The sequence below is a fragment of the Rhynchophorus ferrugineus genome, unplaced genomic scaffold (assembly GCF_030347505.1).
Source record: "Rhynchophorus ferrugineus isolate W39M unplaced genomic scaffold, kcgeb_rfMv2 rfM1, whole genome shotgun sequence".
NCBI lineage: Eukaryota > Metazoa > Arthropoda > Insecta > Coleoptera > Curculionidae > Rhynchophorus > Rhynchophorus ferrugineus.
Window position 1 is genome coordinate 41,109,516 of NW_027472580.1, and position 24,047 is coordinate 41,133,562.

The 24,047-nt window shown below is 32.3% G+C and overlaps 1 protein-coding gene across 1 annotated transcript in view; it reads left to right on the forward strand.

Annotated features, from left to right (window-relative positions):
• The window catches only part of LOC143197261 (uncharacterized), a 35,958-nt gene extending 12,834 nt beyond the window's left edge, over positions 1–23,124 (forward strand). Inside the window, exons 2-4 of the mRNA XM_076405570.1 lie at positions 9,818–9,965; positions 22,166–22,420; positions 22,480–23,124. Of these exons, the coding sequence (XP_076261685.1) occupies positions 9,818–9,965; positions 22,166–22,420; positions 22,480–23,116 (1,040 nt within the window). The 3' untranslated portion in view covers positions 23,117–23,124. The remainder of the gene's footprint in view (positions 1–9,817; positions 9,966–22,165; positions 22,421–22,479) is intronic.
• Positions 23,125–24,047: the final 923 nt, after the last annotated feature.

Consider the following 24,047-nt stretch of genomic DNA (forward strand, 5'->3'; position numbering starts at 1 on the left):
AAAGTAGGTGTACTGTAATCGTAAAACGTAATGATTACTAAATAGTCCATATACCAGTCTGTCTTTGCCATATTTGCAGCCTCGTAAATATATTTACGCAAACTTGATCTATAAATTCAGAAATCCTTTAATATCATTTAATTTACTTGCTGTATATTTTGTTTCTTTTACATTTTAATTAAAACTGTGGGCTATCACTGCTTAATAACAAAATGTAATTTTATATATTAGGAATTACCTACAACATATTAAATTTTTGAACTGTTTCAAAAATAAACGAAGGAGTGAATTTTTATAAATATTAATATTTATAATTTTGTTTTATCACTGATATAATTATATATAGATCAAAATTTTAAAAAATATAATTTTTTAAAACCTAGCTCTGAATAATAAAATCTGCACAACTAATCGTTCAGTGAGTAATATTGCTCAAATTACTACAGAAATGAATATACAGAACTACAGAATACTACAGAACTAAATATTTCCTCATCAGAATCTGTTAGGTTATAATAACTTGTTATTAACGCTATAACTATAACTAATATTAGCTTATCTATGCCATCACAAAAATGTTAACGAATAAGTTTCAGTTCTCGATTAATTCTGAACTACCATAGAGGATTAACAATATTCCCCAGTAGTTTTCTATATAGAAGAATATAGGAAGTACTTACGAAAAGCCAATGCATATATACGCATTGAATGCATGTACATAATAATATAACAGGTCAATTGAAAAGTCCCCGGCCTACCATAGTAAAACACATTTTTTGGCAAAATTAGTTTTTTTTTATTCAACATAATTCCCTTCAAGGGTGATACACTGATTATAGCGACCCTCCAACTTTTCGATACCATTTTTGTAGTACGACTTGTCGTTTGTTTCAAAATAGGCCTCAGTTTCGGCGATTACCTCTTCATTCGACGAAAATTTCTTCCTAGTGAGCATTATTTTGAGATCTGAGAACAGGAAATAGTTGCTGGTGGTCAGATCTAGAGAATACGATGGATAAAGAAGCAATTGGAAGCCCAATTCATGGATTTTTGCCATAGTTTTCACTGACTTGTGACACGGTGCATTGTCTTGGTGAAGCAGAACTTTCTTTTTCTTTAAATGCGGGCGTTTTTAGGCGATTTCCTCCTTCAAACGGTTCAATAACTTTATATAATAGTCGCTGTTGATGATACTTCCTTTCTCGAGGTAGTCATTGAAAATTATTCCATGCGCATCCCAAAATACAGACGCCAAAACCTTGCGTGCCGACTGCTGTGTTTTCCTACGCTTTGGAGCAGATTCATATTGTACAGTCCACTCGGATGACTGTCAATTGAACTTTGGAGTAAAATGATGGTGCCATGTTTCGTCCGTTGTCACATATCAACGCAAAAACCCGAGTTTATTACGCTTAACCATCTTCAAACACTGATCCGAATCATCAACTCGTCGTTGTTTTTGGTCAAAAGTAAGCTCACGCGGCATCCACTTTGCACAGAGCTTCCTCATACCCAAATATTCGTCAATGATATGACGTACACGTTCAGTTGATATCTTTAGAGTGTCCGCTATTTCACTCAATTTCAATTTACGGTCATTCAAAATCATTTTGTGGATTTTGTAAATGTTTTCGTCGGTAACAACCTGTTTTGGGCGTCCACTGCGTTCACCGTCTTTGCTCATTTCACCACGTCTAGAATACCAATCCTCGACGGTTATTAGTTTTTGCCATAGCCAAGTTTTTACTTTAATTGTATTTTTTCCCTTCAAAAAGCAATATTTAATCAACACGCGAAATTTCTTTTTATTTTTTCACAATAACAGAAGTTGCTTCATTCAAAATACTATAATCATATTCGACAGCTATCATATTTATAGATTCATGTTCTGACGGTTAGGGCTAACTAAAAAACATATATATTTTCTAATTATAATAATAATTCTAGTAGCGTCATCTATGTGTCAGGCCGGAGACTTTCTAATTGATCTGTTTAGATACGAAGCTCTACTGAAAACGTTAGGTATATATATATATAATATAATATTATATATATATATATATATATATATATATATATATATATATATATATACATATACAACCTGGTTTTTAATAAGTTGTTACAGCGTTATATATAATATTATATTATATTATATATATATATATATATATATATATATATATATATATATTATATATATATATATATATATATTATATATATATATATATATATATATATATATATATATATTATATATATATATATATATATATATATATATATTATATATATATATATATATATATATATATATATATATATATATATATATTAATATATTCATATATATTATTTATATCAATACATATTAATTGTACTATTATTTTAATATTAAATAAGAACATAACGCTGTAACGACTTATTAAAAACGATAACAAAAGGAAAGGCAAAGTTGATTACTTTTAATTCTATATAGTTAATTTTAATACATTAAATCTAACGGAATTCTCTTCATATATTGTTACCATAACGTTATCTTGATTGTGCTGCTATAAATCTATCTAAGGCCTTCATTAAATGAATCATGTTTTCTGTCCTTTAATTTACGTATATTTTTTATAAGTACAAACTCTAAATGTACCATCCATACAATATATACGTTTTTAAACAATAATTATCATGCCATTCATAAATATTCGGTGTTGGAATCTGGCATGTATATTGATCATTTGTCGAATTTAAATACGAATTTAATGAGAAAAAAATTGGTCTAGAATATTTTTCATTATTTTCTACAACTATTTCTCATTTACTTTCAAAGGGTGGTATTTGGAAAATGTTTAATATTCTTTTTATTCATTACTTCTTACATTAGATATGCTTAGTACAATTTCCAAATAAATTTATTACTACTGTTCCGTTGTACTTGCATTAATTGACAAGCAAGGCGAGTGCGCTATTAATACGTCAGTATGTATTTCACAAATATATTAATATTGAAGCAAAAAAATCTTTTGGTTTATTAGGTGCATGAATTTATTATAATTATAATAATTTTTTCATTATTGTATATATTATTATAAAAAATGTGTACAATATATATTATTGAAAATATTTGCAATAATGTTCAATAATTTTTTCAATGTTTCCAATAACATAGCAATAACATGTCAATAGACTGGTGCTGATGTGGTATCGGTTCAATCATCCTCACGACTCTTGTAAAGTATGACGATATCATGCAAGGGGTTGACTGTTTCTGCTACACGCTATTGCTGGTCTTTTTACAACAATATTGTTCAATTTGTTTAATTGATGATGTTTATAGACATCTGCATTAACATTTTAATTCGGTTTTAATTAATTTTGGTTTTTGAAATTGTGGCATGAGATCTTAAATTGTGGTGTAGCCATTTTCCCTACTTTTGAATCTTTATGGAAACAGTTGACTCATTAACTGCTGAGGTGTCTGAAAATTATTCATGAGCTTTCTTATATTATATTATAATTAAATGGTTGAAAATAAAACCGACAATTGCCATATGACGGAGTAGCATCATCATGCGTTTCTAAATGTTTGGTAATCTTCGATTCCGAATTTCTCTAAATAAAATAATGAAAATAATAAATATAGAAATTATTAACTGTTATTTTATGTAGACATGCCAAAAATGTTCAACTCAACCACTCAACATCAGATTAAGTGATTTAACAGTTGTTTACATTGATATGTCGCCTTTTTATCACCTCCCTCATCATATCACCCAATTTACCACAAACATCTCGTTTTACATAATATATAATTCTCTATAAATAATATGTATACATAATGGTACTGTGAAATTAATAAGTTGGAATTTAATTGTCGAAAAAGCAATTAAAATTTTTCATTATAGATGGCCAAATGATAGTAATTCATTAATGATAGCAAGCCACATATTTTTAGTAATATTTATTCAAGGAAATCGTGGTATAGCGTGTTTGAATATTAGCAGTCATGAAATGATCAAGAAATTGTCATTCTCACTCGGTCACTATTTTACTCAGTCAAAATTTGTTGCCCTTTGAAAATGGACGTTCCATAACTTCATTTTCATCATATTTTTTTTTGCTTCCAAAAAAAGAAAAATATACAGTGCAGACGCATTGAAAATTGCTGCTTATGCTAGCGAGTGCTTGACTGAATGCTCCGAAGTATTGGAATTTGTTATAGTTTAAGTCATATTTAATTTCACGACATTGCTAGGGAACTAATGATCGAACAATAAACGGTTTTGAATTATTTATACAAGACTGGAAACCGAAAGAAGCTCGATTTTATTTCCACACAAATGAAAAAGAACATATTTATCAGCAAAAATCGAAATTACTTTATTCCAATCTTATACATTTCTATTTTATTTCGCTGTTTTGATTTCTACTTAGGTACAAATCATATAACTAGTTATTGTCTCCGTCTGAAACAACAAGTCGTTATACCGTCATAGTGATATGAAATAAAACATTTTAATTAATGTTTTTTTTTAATATATGTATTTTAAAGTCTTCTTTTACCAAATATGGGTTTATTCAGACTGGACCTACGTTTAATGTAACCACGGTCCTCGGCATTAAGCCTACAGACTGGCGAGTGACCAACTTAGAAATCATTCCACATCCGGTCTTACTCAGCCTGGTTATTGACGTGACTGGGATCATTTTCATTTTCGGATTTTACACTCTTGCCTCACACACACATGACAATCACAAACATAAATTTTACGACCATGCCACAGCAGGATACAATTGCGTGACTGTCGCAACAACAGGTAGGCCGTCCTGTCTCTTTTACCACTGCGCCAACCAAGCCGGCTTAATTAATACTGCTCTATTCATTTTATTCGACCAAATATACTGTACCATAGAACTGCCTGCACAATTACAATAATAACTTAATCTAAAAATAGGACCTTCATGTATCGGATGTAAATGAAATTACGTAACAAATTAATTGTGTTATTAAAAAAAATCTTCCTGCCAAAATTTAATACACGACTGTTTTTTTTTTAATTTCCTTGTGCCATTTATTATGATGTAATCATTATTGTGATTCATTTCAAGATTTATTTTATTTAAGCTTCATCCTGTATCGCAAGTGGGAATAGAAAAAATTAATATGTTTTACATTTTGTTAATTATACCTCTGAGGTATACTTTTACTTTTTCAGCAATTAAGATTATTAGATAGCAAAGAGAACAATGTCTTCATAAATTTGTTTAATGTATTTAATTTATATGCAAATATCTAAAATAATATTATATATAGTGAGTGTGATGCGAATATTTGACGGATTTGTATTAGATGTAAAATAAATCTTGCTGGAGATTAAATAGTAATTTTTTAGCTTTGAAGATATCCAATTACAAACCAATAAAACACTATTTAAGTATTATTTTACACAGTTAATTCAAAGAAAAGAACTATAACACTATAATTATTGACCGTTGTTGGAATCTTATGGTCCCGATACATTCGACCAAACGCGCTTTAACCGAAATATGAAAATGCTGGCCTTCTTGTTGAACATCCATGAGAACCTATGTAGCAAACCTTAAAATGGGTAATGGAAAAATTGGAAGGAGCATCCCACTCATCAGGCGTTACCTTTTGTATTATAATTTATTCTGACAGCTGGCAAATAATCTGAATAACACTTTTATCATTTTTATTCAAAATATAATAACTATTTTTTAGTGTTTTTAGTTGTTTTGGGTATTTTTTTATATATTCTGCAGGTCGATATTATTTAAATATGTAATAGCAAGTCCTAAGTTAATTATATTTCATCCGTGACAAAATTAAAATATTCTTGAATGAAGTCGACATTTATAGCATCATTCTTTTGTTATAACAGTCTTTCTCATCAGAAAGCAATCACTGTCAATAATTCAGTATAGGAACTCGTTTTTCAATTATTTTAAAATCATATTTGTTCATCATTCGCGTGTTACAAGTGCCAAGCTGCACATACTTCAACACACTGAAGTTGATTATCTTTAAAAAAACATCTAAATGACGATATGAGTTAAAATCCTGATTCATATAATTGGACGCAGTAGGACATTCATCATCTTCATTTATACGATTCTCTTGAAAAATATTTTCACTAATAATTTTTCAATAATGAGATGATACTGCTGTCAATCCGTAATTACTTCAATACATCAAAATAAGGCGTAACAACCATACCAAGTGTTCCCTTTGATTCACATTTCTGAACATAGACTATTTAAGTTAGAAACTATTTAGCTGTAACTATGTTTTGTTGTTCTAATTTAGTTGTGGGTATCAGATCCGCACTTTTAAAAAACACTGTAGACACATGTGCCAATTGAACATATCTACATATCATGTTATTTTTCTTTTTCTTTCTGATATGGCCAGATAAATACTGCACTATATAATATACTAAATAATATTTTGTTTGGTGGCGTAGTTAAATGGCTTGTTCTATACTCAATAATTGTTGCTTAAGCTTCCATAGTTGTTTTTCAGAAAACGTATTATATATGATACGAAAAGTAATGACATGGTAGGCTGCTATTGTAAATCTTAGGTGAAAGTAAAAGTAGAAATTCAAGTACTTCGAACCAGTGTTAGAGAAGAAAGTGGAAGAAGACTGAAGTAATAATTTGAAGCCTTTGCTGTCTCGGCTGATAAGTCTTTGCCTTTAAAAACCAACTTTAATTTATACATTATATTTCGAAAATACCGCAAAACAAACGAATCGGCATTAATAAATAAGAGAAATATTGCATATATAATTAATGTTTTTCCATATTGCTCACATTTGGCAAATATTCCTTTTTATTTAACGACGCTGTCGTAATATTAACATAAATCAAGAACAAATATTTTCTTATGTTAACAGTTATGCATGATTTCTGTGTCAACGAAATGTTATAAGTTATTCAAATTTTGTATTCAAAATTAATTAGTTAATGACTTAATCTTTTTTATGTGTGATAGTTAAGCTTATTTAAGGAGAGATTATTTTTCTCTAATCATTATCTAATATACTAAACATCTGTCATTATTTGAATAGCTATGACCCGTAATTCATTATATTAAAATACATTAAATAAATTGTTAATATTTTTAAATAAAACACCTGCATGTTTGATGCATATACTTTTAATTATAAAAACATGTTTGAAATGCCGATGCTGATTATAGAATACTTAAAATTACATATTTTTAACATATTTAGAAACACTCTTAGAAACTTGCGATGACGCTTGCAGCATAAAAATACTTTAAACTAGTATAGTTATGTGTGAAAAAATGTCATGTTTAAGAATTATGTGCACCAGTGGGACTACATCCATCAAATAATAAGTTCACTTGGAAGAGAATCCTTGGACAAAGAACGACCTGGCCGACCATAATAGCTCGAAGCAAATGAAATGTTGAAATATCTACCGACAAGAATTGAATTGTAAAGACATCTTCACGTTACAGGATTTGTGAAGGATACGCTGTTGCAGCTAGAATGGAAAGTTCTGCTCTTGTACTATTGTTACAGGTTAATTGAAAAGTCCTCGGCCTGACACATAGATGGCGCTACTAGAATTAAATCCATATGTTTTTTAGTTAGCCCTAATCCTTAACAGCTGTCGGATCATTAGTTTGTGAATTATAGCATTTTGAGTGAAGCAAATTTTGTTATTGTCAAGGACTATGTTAAAGGAAGTTGTATGTTAAGGAATTTCGCGTGTTTATAAAATATTGCTTTTTAAAGGGAAGAAATACAGTTAAAGCAAAAATTTGGCTTGATGCCGAATTTTAGGACACTGCCCCAGGAAAATCAACCATCAAGGATTGGTATGCTAAGTTTAGACGTGGTGAAATGAGCAACGAAGACGGTGAACGCAGTGGACACCCAAAAGAGGTTGGTACAGAAGAAAATATTTAAAAAATCCACAAAATGATTTTGAATGGCCTAAATTGAAATTGAATAAAATAGCAGACACTCTAAAGATATCAACTGAATGTGTACATCATATAATTCACGAATATTTGGGTATGAGAAAGCTCTGTGCAAATCGGGTGCCGCGCGAGCTCACTTTTGACCAAAAACAACGACGAGTTGATGATTCGGAGCAGTATTTGAAGATGATCAAGCATAATAAACCTGAGTTCTTGTGTCGATGTGTGACAATGGATGAAACATGGCTCCATTATTTCACTCCGAAATCCACTCGACAGTCAACCGAGTGGACTGCACACGATGAACCCGCTCAGTTCAGTCGGCTGGCAAGGTTATGGCGTCAATATCTTGGAATTCGCATGGAATAACTTTCATTGACTACCTTAAAAAAGGAAACACCATAAACAGCGACTATTTCCTAACCTTATTGGACCGCTTGAAGGACGAAATCGCCGAAAATCTGCCGCATTTGAAGAAAAAGAAAGTGCTGCTTCACCCAGACAATGCACCATGTCACAAGTCAGTGAAAATAATGGCAAAAATCCATGAATTGGGCTTTGAATTGCTTCCTCATCCACCGTATTCTCCAGATCTGGTCCCTAGCGACTATTTCCTGTTCTCAGATCTCAAAAGAATGCTCGCTGGAAAGAAATGTTCGTCGAATGAAGAGATGATCGCCAAAACTGAGGCCTATTCTGAAGTAAAGGACAAATTGTACTACAAAAATGGTATCGAAAAGTTGGAAGGCCGCTATAACCAGTGTATCACCCTTGAAGGGAATTAGGTTGAATAAAAAAAATTAATTTTGCCAAAAAAATGTGTTTTGCTATGGTAGGCCGGGGATTTCAATTGACCTGTTAATTTTTTAAAGTAAAAAATGCCCAAACTTAAGGATATATTTCTCTCTAGGAGAGTGAAATATGGTTATTAAACTACACCTAAAACAATATAATGTGGGATATATGATTGACCTTTTGCATATATGTATAAAACGAATAAATTTTCAAATTAGTTTGGTTACATATAATTCTTCGATTGTGTATAACAATTATTTAAATTGTTTTTAAGGAATGACTTCAAAAAGGAGTCATTTTAGTTGGTGGTATTAGTATAGTTGATTTACATTATCATATGAATTACCTTTTTTGAAAAGCAGTTTTTTTTTCAATGTGCTAAATGATATATTAGACTTTTATATTATTTTAGGATTATTAGAAAAAAAATCTTCTAAAAAAATCAATAACTTAAATATATACCAATAGACACCAATTAGATGTATTTCAAGACCGACTTGTAAAGATTTTTTTCACCTTTTAAATTAATAATTTAAAATACTATTATTTTAATAACAGCTTAGTTTTATACAAATATAGTTAAAACATTATTGAAAAAGGAAGTAATAAAACAAAATTGATATAAAAATTAATTTATTTATATATTATTGCTGCATTTCTTTTGGTAAACTTTTTTCACACCAACTACAGGTGAATGTACTGTCAAAATGAAACTATTTAATTAATTAAACTTTTTTACTTATTAATAATTGAATATTTTAATAACTAATTTCTCTAGTAAAATGTTGCGTGCCTTGCAAAAAATCATAATTCTTAATAACTAGTTTCTTAAATTGATGATATTTAATTTAAAACATATTCAAATAACAAACACGTTACACGATACCATCTGTTCGTCAAGTTATGTATACAATATCACTATTAACATTCATAATCAGGTCATTGAAGAGTCACTATTAGTGCCAATTATATTATTTGTATTCTAGACAGCAATAGTATGTTCAAGTGGGTTCATCATGCCAGATATATTATCTGCTTTTTTTGCAGGTTCATGGAACCAAACTGTATACTGCCAAATTATTACGACTGACGGACAAGTTCAAGTCATTAAATCTACAGTTACACCCATATGGTTCGACGAATGGGATATGGACGACAACAACATTTATTTCAATCCAACGCTTATATCATGCAGGTAAATATGTAAAAGTAAACTTCTTTGTACCTTATTTTTTAGTTTAAAATTCATTTTAATATTATACATTGAATATATATATGCATAGATGTAGAAAAAATAATATTAAAATCATTAATTCATCTTAAAAATTAGATCTTATTTAGCATTTTATGTTTATTTATTACTATATACAGCATAAGCTCCATCATTTGAAGAACAATAGTATATATAAATGATGGGGTAAATGATGTGGCTCGGTGAATGGAGGTAAAACGAAATGAAACAGTGGTGTTTACGTTATGTGATCGTTATTTATTGGCTATATAAAAAAATGTGAAAAATACAATTAGAAAAAAACGGATGGCAGCGGTGTTACCTGGAGACGAGGCTTGGGCAGTCGATGGTGGCACGTCTAAACCAAACGATAGTTGAGCACTGAATGAATCGCAATACCCTTCATTAACATCCCAGATAAACGTCTCGGGGTTGCCGCCAGCTATTCGTTATCGGGTTCTAGTTGGCGCTGCTGGCACCCCGCCCGTTTTCAATATCTGGGATTATATTTCTGGGTATTTTGTAGACCATTATTAAACGATGTAAAATTCGACATGCCTCAAGGTCGCTACAATACTCCCCTGCCAGAATTTTACATACAATTACTCCAAGCAACAAAAATACAAAAAAGTATGAAAAAATATCAAATACAAAAAAAAAATATATACCAAACAAAATGTGCTGCATGAAAAGGGCTTCGAAAAATATGATAATTCGAAACGGTTGTGGTTGGTACGGTTGCGATCTAGTACGGCTGTTGATATCTTCCGGTCCCACTGATACCATTGCTTCATCGTCGCTTTGGCACTTGAATGTGGCCCATCGACGACGTTGAGAACACGCTATTTTTCGGACAGGGCTCCCGTAATCGACGCTGTGGGAGGATCGATTGTTCGACGACGTGGTACCTTATTTTCTTCGACGACGAGACGTTAGCAATTCTGGTTCCTCGGCGAAGACATGACGAGTCTACGGTGACTGCAATCGGTACTTAGCTTTTGGAGCTGCTCTGTGACTAATCCGTAGTCACATACGTTACGGTAATTCAGAAAAAACAAATAACGACGGTATCCGACCGAAGCTGCCCAAAGCCTTTCAAATCAAAATGTCTGCCATTATGACGGAGACGGCGAGCGAAGGAAGACATTATGATTTAAACATAGCGCCGAAAGAAATGTTTAGCCGAGACGCTGATGATTAAGCAGTGATGTAAGAATATCTATGAGTTCAAAAGATTGTGAAAGAAAATTTTGACAAAAAATTTTAAAAAATGAATTGGAAATAATGAAATGAAAAGGAATATTGAAGGTAAAATCGAAAACGAATCGAATTAAAAATATTGAAAATTTTGAAACAAAAAATATAACGGCCACGTAAAATACACCATGTTGCACGTACCCTCCGTTCACGAGTCCAAACCCAATTTTGCGAAAGATCACGTCGGGGTCACCACTTTAGGGTAGGTGATGTGGCTCGGTGAATGGAGGTAAAACGAAATGAAACAGTGGTGTTTACATTATGTGACCGTTATTTATCGGATGGTAGCGGTGTTACCTGGAGACGAGGATTGGGCAATCGATGTTGGCACGTCTAAACCAAACGATAGTCGAGTATTCAATGAATAGAAATACCCTTCAATAACATCCCAGATAAACGTCTCGGGGTTGCCGCCAGCTATTAGTTATCGGGTTCTAGTTGGCGCTGCTGGCACCCCGCCCGTGTTGAACATCTGGGATTATATTTCTGGGTATTTTGTAGACCGTTATTACATGATGTAAAATTCGACATGCCTCAAAGTAGCTACAATAGTATTTCTGTTTATAAGAAAATATTGAATTCAGTATAATTAAACCAGCTCTATAAACGGTATGCTAGTGGCATCTAATTATTTTCTTTATACAATACATATTCAAATTTTTAACTACAGGTGTTCGAGTCGTATTATTATTTGAATATAACTTTCTTATCACTATGATATCAAAAGAAGCATCTGTTCCACCTCATTTTTTATGTAAAATGCTCATTATATTTCTTAAGTTTTATGTCCCGAAGCCTTATTTGAAGAAGCTGATTGATTTGGTGGAATATTTCAAATCATATCAAAAGGGTGCCATCATCACTCTGGTTACGCCTACTATAATTTATCCCATTAAATAAATTTGTGATCGGTACTCAACGATGAAAATGTGATGTGATGTGGCTTCTGGCAAGCCTTGCGCAAGCGCATATACTTTGTTTTGTAATTGGTATTGAAAAGTCAATCTCTAGCAAGTCAAGCTTTGAGTTTGCTATTACAAACATATATTGAGATGGCAGAAATACAAATATCTGTAATAATGGTTGAATATGCCTCAAAAGTACAATACAGGTCAATATCAAACACGCGAAACTTCATCGATTTTGAAAAATGCCCCCAATTAAGTAGATATGTTAGGCAACAACTAAAACTAGAAAGAGAAGTGAGCAAGAATAGTGTAGTAGTTCTTATGGATTTGTAGTTTATCTGAGAGATTTATTTAAATTATTGGTGAAATTGAATTATTTACCGCAAAGATGAAATTGTGACTCTTATTATAGATTCCTACGTACATAGGTAAATAATTCCGAACTTCATCCTTTGCCACTTGTCCATCCAGAATTTAATCTATTTTCTTCATTTAAATTCAAATATATTTTCATTTCAACAGAGGTTTAAAAATGTCATAAATAAGTTGAAACCTTCAGCTTTATCTACACAGTGGAGGTGTACTTATAATAATAAGGTCTCGTGATCAAAATAATTAATGTGTAAAACTTCTCTAGATAATCTTCATACCTTTGACAGTTTTTTGTTTCGCTCTCTAACGGTCCTCATCAAAATATAGCTGGCGCTTGGGGAACCTCTTCTACGATAGAATAATAAAATATTGGCCAACTAGGTAACACATTTGTTGTTTGATGGACGAAGAGTGGAGGAATATCTCGAGAAGAGCTCGGATATAAAATCTGAGACCTGGGAGACATCTAATTCACGATGAATTTGGTTGTTCCCAAGGAGCCAATACTGGACATTGATTATTCCACTTATCTTGCTGAAACGTATCTTGCGTATTTGAAATAAACGCTGGAGCCGTATAACACAACTGATCGAATCAGCATCTTATAGAAGAGAGTCTTGATGGAGATCGGGAGTCTACTGGCCCGATTGATGAGCAGGAACAATAAGTTGATTACCTTGACCTTTCTGAAAGAACCTCTGAAGCTGAAGATTCCACCTAAACTTTCGGTCGAAGAGAAGACCGAAATAAGTGACATGGTCCGACCATGGAATCAAGCAAAACGCTTCTTATGGAAGAAGATGGCCTCGGTTTTCTGAGGGTTGACTTGCAACCTCCAGAGTTTTAACCACTGTATCGTCTCATTAAGCTACTTTTGAAGTCTGTCTTGGATACGTACTGCTATTCTCGAAGAAGTGAAGTAGGCAGTATTGTCTGCGTAGAACGCTGCTTCAACTTGGGATCTTCTCGGGATGTCTGAAAGAAAGAGGTTAAAGAGCGCAGGTGCTAGAGGGACATACTATACCTTGTGTTATGTAAGACCTATCTTGTGTAACTCCTGTATCGATAGATTTCCAACTGGAGAGAATATCCTTAATTTTAACCTGAAGCGATTGTCCTGATAAGGAGATCTTCGGGTAGACCCAACCGAACGTATTTTACCACTAGGCCTTCATGCCAAACCTTGTCAAAGGCTTTGGTCCAAAGGGACCTCTCCAGGCCTTTCACGTCGATTAAAGGCGCGATTAATTTTTGCGGCCAAATGATGGTCCTGATGAATCACTGAGTGTTTTGCGCGGAACCCGAACTGCTCATTTGGGATTAGATTGTTTGCCTTTGTGAAGTCATTGAGAGCATAGAGAATTGCTCTCTCAGCGAGTTTGGAGATAAAGCTAGAAGAATAGAAGGCTAATGGTTTGAGGGAGAGAAATTGGCTCCTTTTTTGGGAATGACTGCGATAAGCGCATGTTTCCACGAAGAAAGAAGTGCTGCAGTCTCAGGTTAGAGTTTACTTGTTACATTGTTCAGCAAGTTGCTTATGTGGGAGCTTCTTAAGCTGGCGATCGGATTTGGAGAAATTAGGTAACCTAATAGATAACCGCTCCTCTGGCAAGCGCATATACTTTGTTGTGTAACTGGTGTTGAAAAGTCAAAATAATATGTAATATTCTATGAGACAGTTGTATTGCAAATATGAAAAAAAAAAACGAAAAGAAAAACATCATTTTTATATAGAGATCATATTTAAATATATTAACATCAAGTACGGTTTCCATACTTATCTTTGTTCGAAAAGCCACAGGACTTCTTCACATTTCGAACATTCTTCACTAAATCTCGCTACAGTTGGCAATCAGCCACAGCAGTTCTGGCCGTGAAAAATGTTTATCTCCTATTTTCAGTTTTCTTTCTATGATCTTGATCCATGTCTATTTTGGAGTTGTGCGCTATATATTCAATTCGTTGTCCATACAATTATGATATACGTTACTAAATTTGTTCCTAAACTATACACTGATTCTCGTGCCTTATTTCTTGTAAATTTCTTTAAGCTTCATTTCTATTATGCTCTCAGAGAGAAATATGTAGAATTTGCTTGAAGCATCCCATTTAGAAAACCTAATGCTACAGACGTCAGACTGTAATAGTGTCCAAGTCGCAAGATAAGCGTTCGAAAGAGGTGGCTATTAGTTTAAGATTAATTATAATAAATGGATAATGTTCGCTTAGTTTTTATTTAAATGATGTCTGAGATAACGATATCATGTAATATAAACTAAAACATATTACCGCAGAATGGTTTTATCAGTCACTTTAAATTATGGACATGTAAATAAAAAAAAAATTGTAAATTTTTTAGGTCCACTATTCACGGCAGTTTCAATTCCATAGCTCTTGATGCTATTCTGAATCAGGATCTTTTAGGCAAATATTTATCACTTATTTAGTTTAGAAAATGCCCGTTTCATAGCTGTTTCATTCAAGTCATATATTAGCCGATGATTTTTATCCATTATGTGCATCTGTCTAAAAGCCTAATAGAGCATGTGTCTGTACATCTTTAATTTGGGCGAATATATAGTTCGATCGCTCGTTTCGCTACGTTTGTATTATTAACTTACATTTTTAAAACATTTGAATAGAAAAAGATCGGTTATCGGCGGTTATAGAAAAAGCATTCGAAGAAGAGAAATACTGCCCTGCAATATTCCTGGACGTTTCACAAGCTTCTGACCGGGTATGGTATTTGGGATTAATCTATAAAATGAGTAAATTGCTACCGCGGAATTACGTCGACTGATAGATCATATGCTTTCCAGAGAAAATTTAGATCATAAAACGCTTAAACCTATTTCGGTTCCGCAGGGTAGTGTCTTTGGACTACTCCTATATCTGCTTTATATGTCTGATATCCCAACAACAAAAGAAACAGTACTTGGAACATTTGCCGACGACACAGTTATCACGGCAAAATATGTATGTCTATCTAAAGCTGTAGAAAGTACAAGTAGTGGTCAACAAGATCTACAAATGGACTAGAGTCTGGAAAATACAGCTAAATAACTCCAAATCTATCCATGTTAATTTTGCGTTGCTGCCAAATGACAAAAACCTTATTATGTCATTTGAAGGATACCCGATTCCTCAAGTAGAATCAGTCATCTACTTCGGAATATATCTCGATGGTAAGTAACTGGAAACATCATGTTAGACAAAATCAGAGCAGGTTAGACTCAAAGTCAAGCAACTGTACTGGTTAGTCAGAAGATATTCTCAACTTGGCTTAAATTCAAAGAAATTTGTACAAAATTATAGCAACGTGGAAGTATTGCTTACACTGCTACTGCACACGCAATAGACAATACGCAGGAAATCAGAAGATTGAAACGAACAAAACCTCACGAATTTGTTTAGTGTATAAGGGTATTTTTAACTAACTTTGATTTAAGCTTAAGTAGATTAGTTTTATTTTAACTTGGGAAATACATACTAATATAATCCCGTACTCGCCCTGCTTGTGTATTAGTGCAAGTACAGAAGAGTAGTAATAAATTAATATGTAAATTAAAATTGTACTAACCATATCTATTGTAAGATGTAATTAATAAAAAAAATATTTTCTCCTCGTAGTTTACAATACACTTTTATTGTACATCTGATCGTGCACCAACTTTGATGATTTTCTTTTCTTCATAACTGCAAGTAAGTATGAATTCACAACACTTTGGTTGCTACACAGTTTCATTTCATCCCGTTGCAGAATATGTCTTTTTGTGAGTAAAGAAAATCCTACCACCAAATTATTCCACTTCCTTCTACGTCGAAAGACTCTTATACAAATTACCAATTACCCTTAAATTCTTAATAAAATATGCAATAGATTTAAACCCAAGAATTTCTTTCAATGAAGGTCCCAATTATTAAACTGTACAATTTATTTCAATGTTATTTGAGTAAAATATTTAAAGAATATACATATTGTCATATATGTTTTCTTACTGTTCATATTAATGGTTATTTTTTCTTGCTATTAATTAATTAGTAGTAAATTTTAACCTTAAAGTAATAATTATATGGTATACGTAGAGTTTCATTCATTTATAGCTCTCTATGCGGGCCATTAAGCGGCATTCAAATTAGTTATTTTTCTCCATCTTATCAAATGCTATAGTACACCGACGTATCATAAATTATCGATAATCGAATATTTTATCGGTGGCTCAACAATACAATCTATAAAAGCAAAAAGACTTTTTAATGATGGACTTCCCATCAATCATGATTCTTTGACATTTTAATTGCTTGTTCGAGTGTAACAATCGTCATCCAGCACGATTAATGTTTATTAAATCGTTGATGAAAGCAGTAATTAAATATATATATATATATATATATATATATATATATATATATATATATATATACCCCACATGATAAAAAATTGTTTTCACAAAAAAATTTGTTTATAAGGAAATCAGATGCCAAAAAAGTTAAATTTGGCGAATAAGATGGAAGTGCAAATAGTTTGTACATCATTAATTATTCATTAATTCATTAATTTTAACAATGGATTTTTTAGCGTTATCTGGAACACTTTCTTTTGTAAATCAAGTCTTTTGACCTTGATAATAATCTGAGTTTATGGCGTTGAGGAGATCCATGAACAAAATTTCTTTTGCATGCCAAAAAACCGCAACTCAATACCAACGAACATCTTCCTGGGCAAAAATATGAGTTCACGCAATTTCTTAGCCTTTAGTTTTGATTATGGTGGTAATCTAAAACATGTTGTCTGTTCAAAGTTTTTTATACATACGTCATCAAGATGTTTAATGTATTGCCTGCTGCAATTTGTAAATTCGTTTTCGAATCAGGCAATATTTTCCTTCTCATTTTAATTCTCATCAATCTCATTTCTAGTTAGAAAGGGACAGAATGCTGTGTGGTAATTTTGAACACGTAAACGAATGAGCCTGTGAAAATAGTAATAATAACTAATATTTTGAATAACTGTAGTTTTAAAATATACTATAATATTAAAATAAATTATATTTGATAACATTTTTGTTCAATTATTTTATTTAGATTAGAATTTTGTTGTATGTCAAAGCCAAACTGAACTAAAACTCACAGTTGATGCGGCAACATTGCGACGTTTTGACGTCACAAATGTAGATGATGTATGTACAAAATAACTTTGAATAGACTATAGAAATAGTTTCAATACATTATTACTAGGCATTGCCACTAAGTTACAATTTGTCCTTGAACATTGAGAAAACTAAGTACTTATCTAGGAAGGGCCTTACTTAGTCTCTATTGAAACAAAAGTTAGTAGCACGTTTTCAGCGTTTTTACCATTTAGTACACTTCACTACACAACTACACAAGATTATACGATTTGGTTCTCTTGAGTCTGCGTCGTAGTTCAGTGTTACACAAGTGTTGCTGCACTTCAGTGTTAACATAGGAGTGGAGTCTTTCCTTATGTCTTGTTGTGAATCTCTTAATTCCTCTCTTAATAGTTGTATCGGAAGATATTGGTTAAGTAATTGTTCCTATTGTTGGCTGCATCCACAATACTTTTTAGGGCTTTATTCTGAACTACTTATATTATGTTTATATTACTTCTCGCAAAATATCCGCATAACTGAATCCCGTATGTCTATATTGGTTTTATAATTTGCTTACACATCAGCAAGTTATTATGTACGGATAATTTACATTTTCTTCCAGATAACCAAGATAAACCAGATAAATTTTTTTGTATTTCAATATTTTATGTCTTTGCAACTAAGTTTTGCACAAAGATTTAGTTTAAGGTACTTAGCATTTTTACTGTATGGGATAATAGTATTATTCATATATAATGTTATATGAATAGTTTGGTTATAGATGAATTCAATATACGCTGACTCGTTGACTCTATGATCTACTGACTCTTGATCAACTCTCGTTGACTTTTATGGTTCAGGTCTTGATCCATTTATTTATATTATTACTTGTTGCGTGTTGCCGTTTTCTGAATTTTTCACTACTGTCTCATATCTGTATGTCTGTATGTTATATGTATAGAGTTTGTAGGAAGCAGGACTCAAAACACTGCTTTGCTATTAACCTCTTTTTGTTTCTTTCATCGTTGAATAAGCTTCCCCTTGTTTGCTTTTAAACATCCTGGCAGGGATGTAGGAGTTTAAGAGTTCATTGTTTTGCTTCGGTAACATTTAATGAATATTATACATGAGCCCCTTAAATCAGACTTTGTCGAAGGCCTGGGTTACGTTGAAGAATATAGCTGAGCAAACTTTTTTCTCTTCCTAGGTTTTTTTAATAATGTCTGTGATTCTCTCTACCTGGCCAATTGTTCAATGTTTCATAAAACCAAACTGATTCGCAGGTTTTAGATATTTTCTACTTATTTTGAATATTACTAGTATTTTCCAAACAATAATGAGAGAAATTAATATTAAAAAAGCTCCTGGTTATGACTTAATTACTAGTAAAAGAAATATCAGAAAAGTGTATGAACCTATTAACATTTATATTTAATGATATGCTACGAATTAATTACTTCCCTAGCATCTGGAAAGTAGCTAAACTACTAATGATTCTTAAACCAGGAATAATACCAGAAGATGTGACCTCCTACCAGCCTATAAGTTTATTACCAATAATCTCGAAAGTTTTCGAGAAACTATACATCAAGAAGCTAAACTATATAATAGAAAAAAGAAAAATTATTCCAGAACATCAGTTTGGCTTTCGCAATAAGCATGGGACTATAGAACAAGTGCACAGACTTGTAAACAAAATAAACACTGACCTAAATGCCAAAAGATATTGTTCGGCTGCTTTTCTAGATATATCTCAGGCTTTTGACAAAGTATGGCATACAGCCTTGCAGGTTAAAGTAACGAAACTTCTTCCTCATCCGGACTATCAGTTACTAAAATCGTATCTCACTGATAGACATTTTATTGTAAATCAAGGCGATGAACATACCGAATTAAATCCCATATATTCAGGAGTTCCGCAAGATAGTGTACTGAATCCAGCACTGTATCTTCTGTAAACGGCCGATCTGCCCACCACAAAAATAACTACTGTGGCAACATACGCAGACGACACAGCAATATTGGCATCCCATGAAGATCCGGTCACAGCATCAATAAACCTACAGACCCACCTGGATCAAATACAATTATGGTTGAAGACATGGTGCAATAAAGCCAATGAAACAAAATCCACCCATGTAACGTTTACCCTGCGTAGAAGAACATGTCCACCAGTGAATCGTCGTCAACTCCCCCAAGCAGAGCAAGTTAAATATGTTGGTATGCACTTAGATCGACGCCTAACCTGGAAGAAGCACATACTCTCTAAACGTAAACAACTTCGACTGAAATTATATAAAATATATTGGCTCATCGGGCCTAAATCCAAGTTATCATTATAACAGGGTATTGCTGTATGAGTCTATACTCAAGCCTATTTGGTCATATGGAATCCAACTATGGGGTACCGCTAGCAAATCTAATATATCCATCATTCAACGGTTTCAAAATAAAGTGTTGCGTGCCGTTGTTGATGCTCCGTACTATATTTCAAATAAAGTGATACGACGCGATATTCCTCTAGAACCTATAACGAGTGTAATTCAACGTGTTTGTGTGAAGTACTTCGAAAGAGTGTCAGTGCATCCCAATGTACTCGCTAATCTGCTAAATATGCGACATGATAGTGAAGTGCGTAGACTAAAACGTTTAACACCACCTGATGTGATTACTGGACATATGTAGATTTTAAATAAGCTTTAGAATAAGACTAATTAATTAAGATAATATTTTATACAGAAGATCGCTTAATGAAGTGATTTTCTGCATGCCATGTAAATATAATATAGATATAAGAAATATTTATTGCCTATAGGGCAGATTGTGGAATCACAAAGAGTAAAAAAAAACTAGTATTTTCAAATACTTTGAACATTAAAATTGAAATTGGTCGATAATATTTAAGTTCACTTGATGATCTGCTTAATTCGGGACATGCTTTAATCGGAATGCTGCATTAATCCAGTTAGTAAGTCTTAAAATTGCTTTTGTTGGTATATTTTTCAGCACTTGTCTAGTTATTAAGACATATCTCGATGCTTTCTTTAGACTTATAACACTTTTTATAACTTTGGAGACTTCTTGTGGCGTATGAAGTTTAATCGGAACATCTTCGCACTCGGTGATCGGTATATTATGTTTAAACTCAGTTTAATTTTGTTTGAAAGTTTATTCCAAATGATCGCCGAACACTTCAGTTTTTTGTTCTTCAAGAAAACAATATTGTAAAAAAATACAATTTATTTCAATCCCTTCTTTGTATGAATTATTGCGCAAAGACGAATTATTTTGTTAAAACTATTAATATTAAAACAAGCATATGAAGGAAAAGAAGAAAAATGGAAAATGTATAAAAGTAGATACGTATGATGAAGATAATTATGAAATGAGTTAAAAATGTACTTACTAAATCGTATGTTTGGTTTAGTTCATATCGATTCCATTCTAGAACCCAACTGTTGATTATATGAAGTGACTAATAAGAGCTCTACCGTTCTGTTTGTTGTGATCTTGTTCGCTGACGAAAATCATCTGTTTTCTTAATTGGTGGTTGACTCTTTTTCTTGATTCGTGAATATCGGCATTGATTTATATTCTGCTGATGACTGTTCTGTTTCTATTCTTTGACTAATTCTGTTTTCTGTTACTGATTAATTTTCTTCCTGACTGATGTTTCTGTGCATACCAATTGGTTCAGATTTTCAGAGAGGGAAAGACGCAACGGTATCGTGTCTTCTTGAGTTTTATGGCGATAGTTACAATTAGGAGTCTTCCACCAGATCTAACTTCTTACACGTTTCGTTTACGCCTGACACCTGCATTATCCGTAGCACTCAACAACGAGCCGATGCTATATAAATTTTTCTAGCTGTTTTTCTGTGTGTATTTCCAATTATGACCTGGCCTCAACAGACATTCGATGCAATACGATATTTCCCTTTTCAATTTTTGTGTTACATTATTTAACCTATTTTTATTTTCAGATAATGTATTTTGTTACCATTTTTCGTAGTTTTCGTTTCTCATCTATCATTTGCTAAACTTCTTTAAGATAATTGATTCTTTCTCTTAATTTCTCTATTTTTCTTTGTTTTTTTCTTAATTTCAGGGGCATTATTCCCAACAGCTTACTGGATATATATGACAAGCTTTTTCAGCTTCTCAGTGGTATACACAGCTGAATGGGATTGCCGAGTTCTTCTGCAAGTCCTTTTCAGTCTCCTCGCTTATTTGTCAGTTTTGGGTTTTGCTCTTTTTATACTTACATAGTAATAAAATGTTGTTAAAGGCATAAAAATTAGAACTGTCCTTTAAAACTAGCTAATAAATGTATCATCTTGTAAAATGTTAGAAATCAAATAAAAATCGGAATAATAATTTAAAAATATTTACTTATTCTTAAAATGCTACTATTCTTAAAATAAATATGTTAAGTTTTTAAAATTAGTTTTTCAGATATATAGTTATTTTCTAAAAGCAATAGAAACTAATAAGAAAATGTAATTTTTTGCAGGTTGCCGATTTTCAAGAAAATTTCTAAAGTATTTCTGTCAACCAAGCCATGTCAGATGCCCATGCAATACCATAAATTGAATGAACCCGATTCAACACAGAGAAATTTTACAGTATGCATAAAGCCATTGCTATTTAAAGACGATATCTTCAAATATTTGATACAATGGTTCGAGATAAATAAGATATTGGGAGCCGATCATTTCTACATTTTTTATGAAAAAGCGCACATGTACACCGAAAAACTGTTAAAATGGTAGGTGATTTAATCAAACTCGAGCATACGCCAGGAAACATTGTTTAATTGATTTTTAGGTACGCCTCAAGCGAGCCGGATATGTTCGATTTAAAAACCTTTCCCTTGCTGGATAACGCAGAAGAAACTTTCAACAAATTTACCTGGCAACGCCGCCGTTACGAAATAGTTGCATATAACGAATGCTTTTACAAAAACCTAAACTCCAAGTACGTAGTTCCGCTGGACGTCGATGAAGTTATTGTACCCAAAACTGCTGATACTTGGTTCGAGCTAGTACGTCACTTAGACGCGTTTTCGTCTTTGATGGTTCGGAACGTTTACTTTTTCATAAAAAACGGCTCCAAATCCGACAAGTCGATTTTCTTTCGCTACCTTTACAGAACGGAAAAGGTGAGCGCGATTGGCGAGAATTCGAAAAGTTTTATATCGACAAAAAACGCCTTAACCATATTTAACCACTATTCGTTGCATTCGTTAAAGCCGGGCAGGAAGGAATATTTCCTACCTTTTAAGGACGTACAATTAAACCATTACAAGGAATCTTGTGATACTGTGATATTTCCTGAATGCCTTAACTATCTTTCTAGTCAAAGAATTTGCGATCGGTCTATCTTTAAGTATAGGAGTAAAGTCGAGCAGAATTATTTGTCCATCTTGAACAAAATAATGTACAATTTCAATAAAACTGTTTGAGAACCATACGTCTATTCTTTCATTTATTTTTATATTATTTTATATTGTGTATAATAAGTGACGAGTCGGCATTAACCTTTAGAAACGGCGTTTACTCAGAAGTTCCACCAATTTAAGTATTATATCTAATCCGGCATTATCTAAAGTTAGTAAAAAAGAGTATTATAAAATAAAATAAATAGAAATAATCAAAAAGTAGAAAAAATAACAAAGCTCTTCTAGGAACTTCTCGGCTCTCCTAAAACATTTTTTTTTAAATTTTCATTTCTTTCATCCCCATTTTTCACTCACACAAAACAAAGCACTTACCAGAACTCCACTAAAAGCCTAAAATCTAAGGATATAACAAGTATGTGCAAGGTTCACTGTTGTACTGGAAAAGTATACATTAGGAGACTGAGAGGGTAATAAGTATATAGTAGGGATTCAAGAACATGTGTAAGATATGGATATACAGTCCAGTCACGATTGGATGAACAACGAGTCACAGTGTTCAGTTTAATAAAGCCGAAGTTTTAGTCACTCCACAACGCTATTTTAAGAGAAAACATAAGCAGGGGTAGGTACTTGACTACTTTTTTTTCATATATTTCATAAAACAAGAAATACTATCACTTGCTTTGATGAAAATGGCCTTTCTTAAACTTTTGAAGTTGGATTCACATCACTTCAGTGCTTCTTATCTTGATTCTGCCCATAGTGTTCAATTTAAGGTTTATTCTAGTGATGAAATGACGTACAAAATCCTGTTAAAAGTCCAACTTGAAAGTATTTTTTGTCACATTGTGTACACGCTTGCTATGCCTTTAAAAGTTCCAAATCAAATTTAAATTAATCATAAAAAATTGGTTATGTTAAAAGATGAGATATAAAAAATGCGTTAAATTAATACTGTTGTTGATAAATATATGATGTTTATACTCTTGACAAA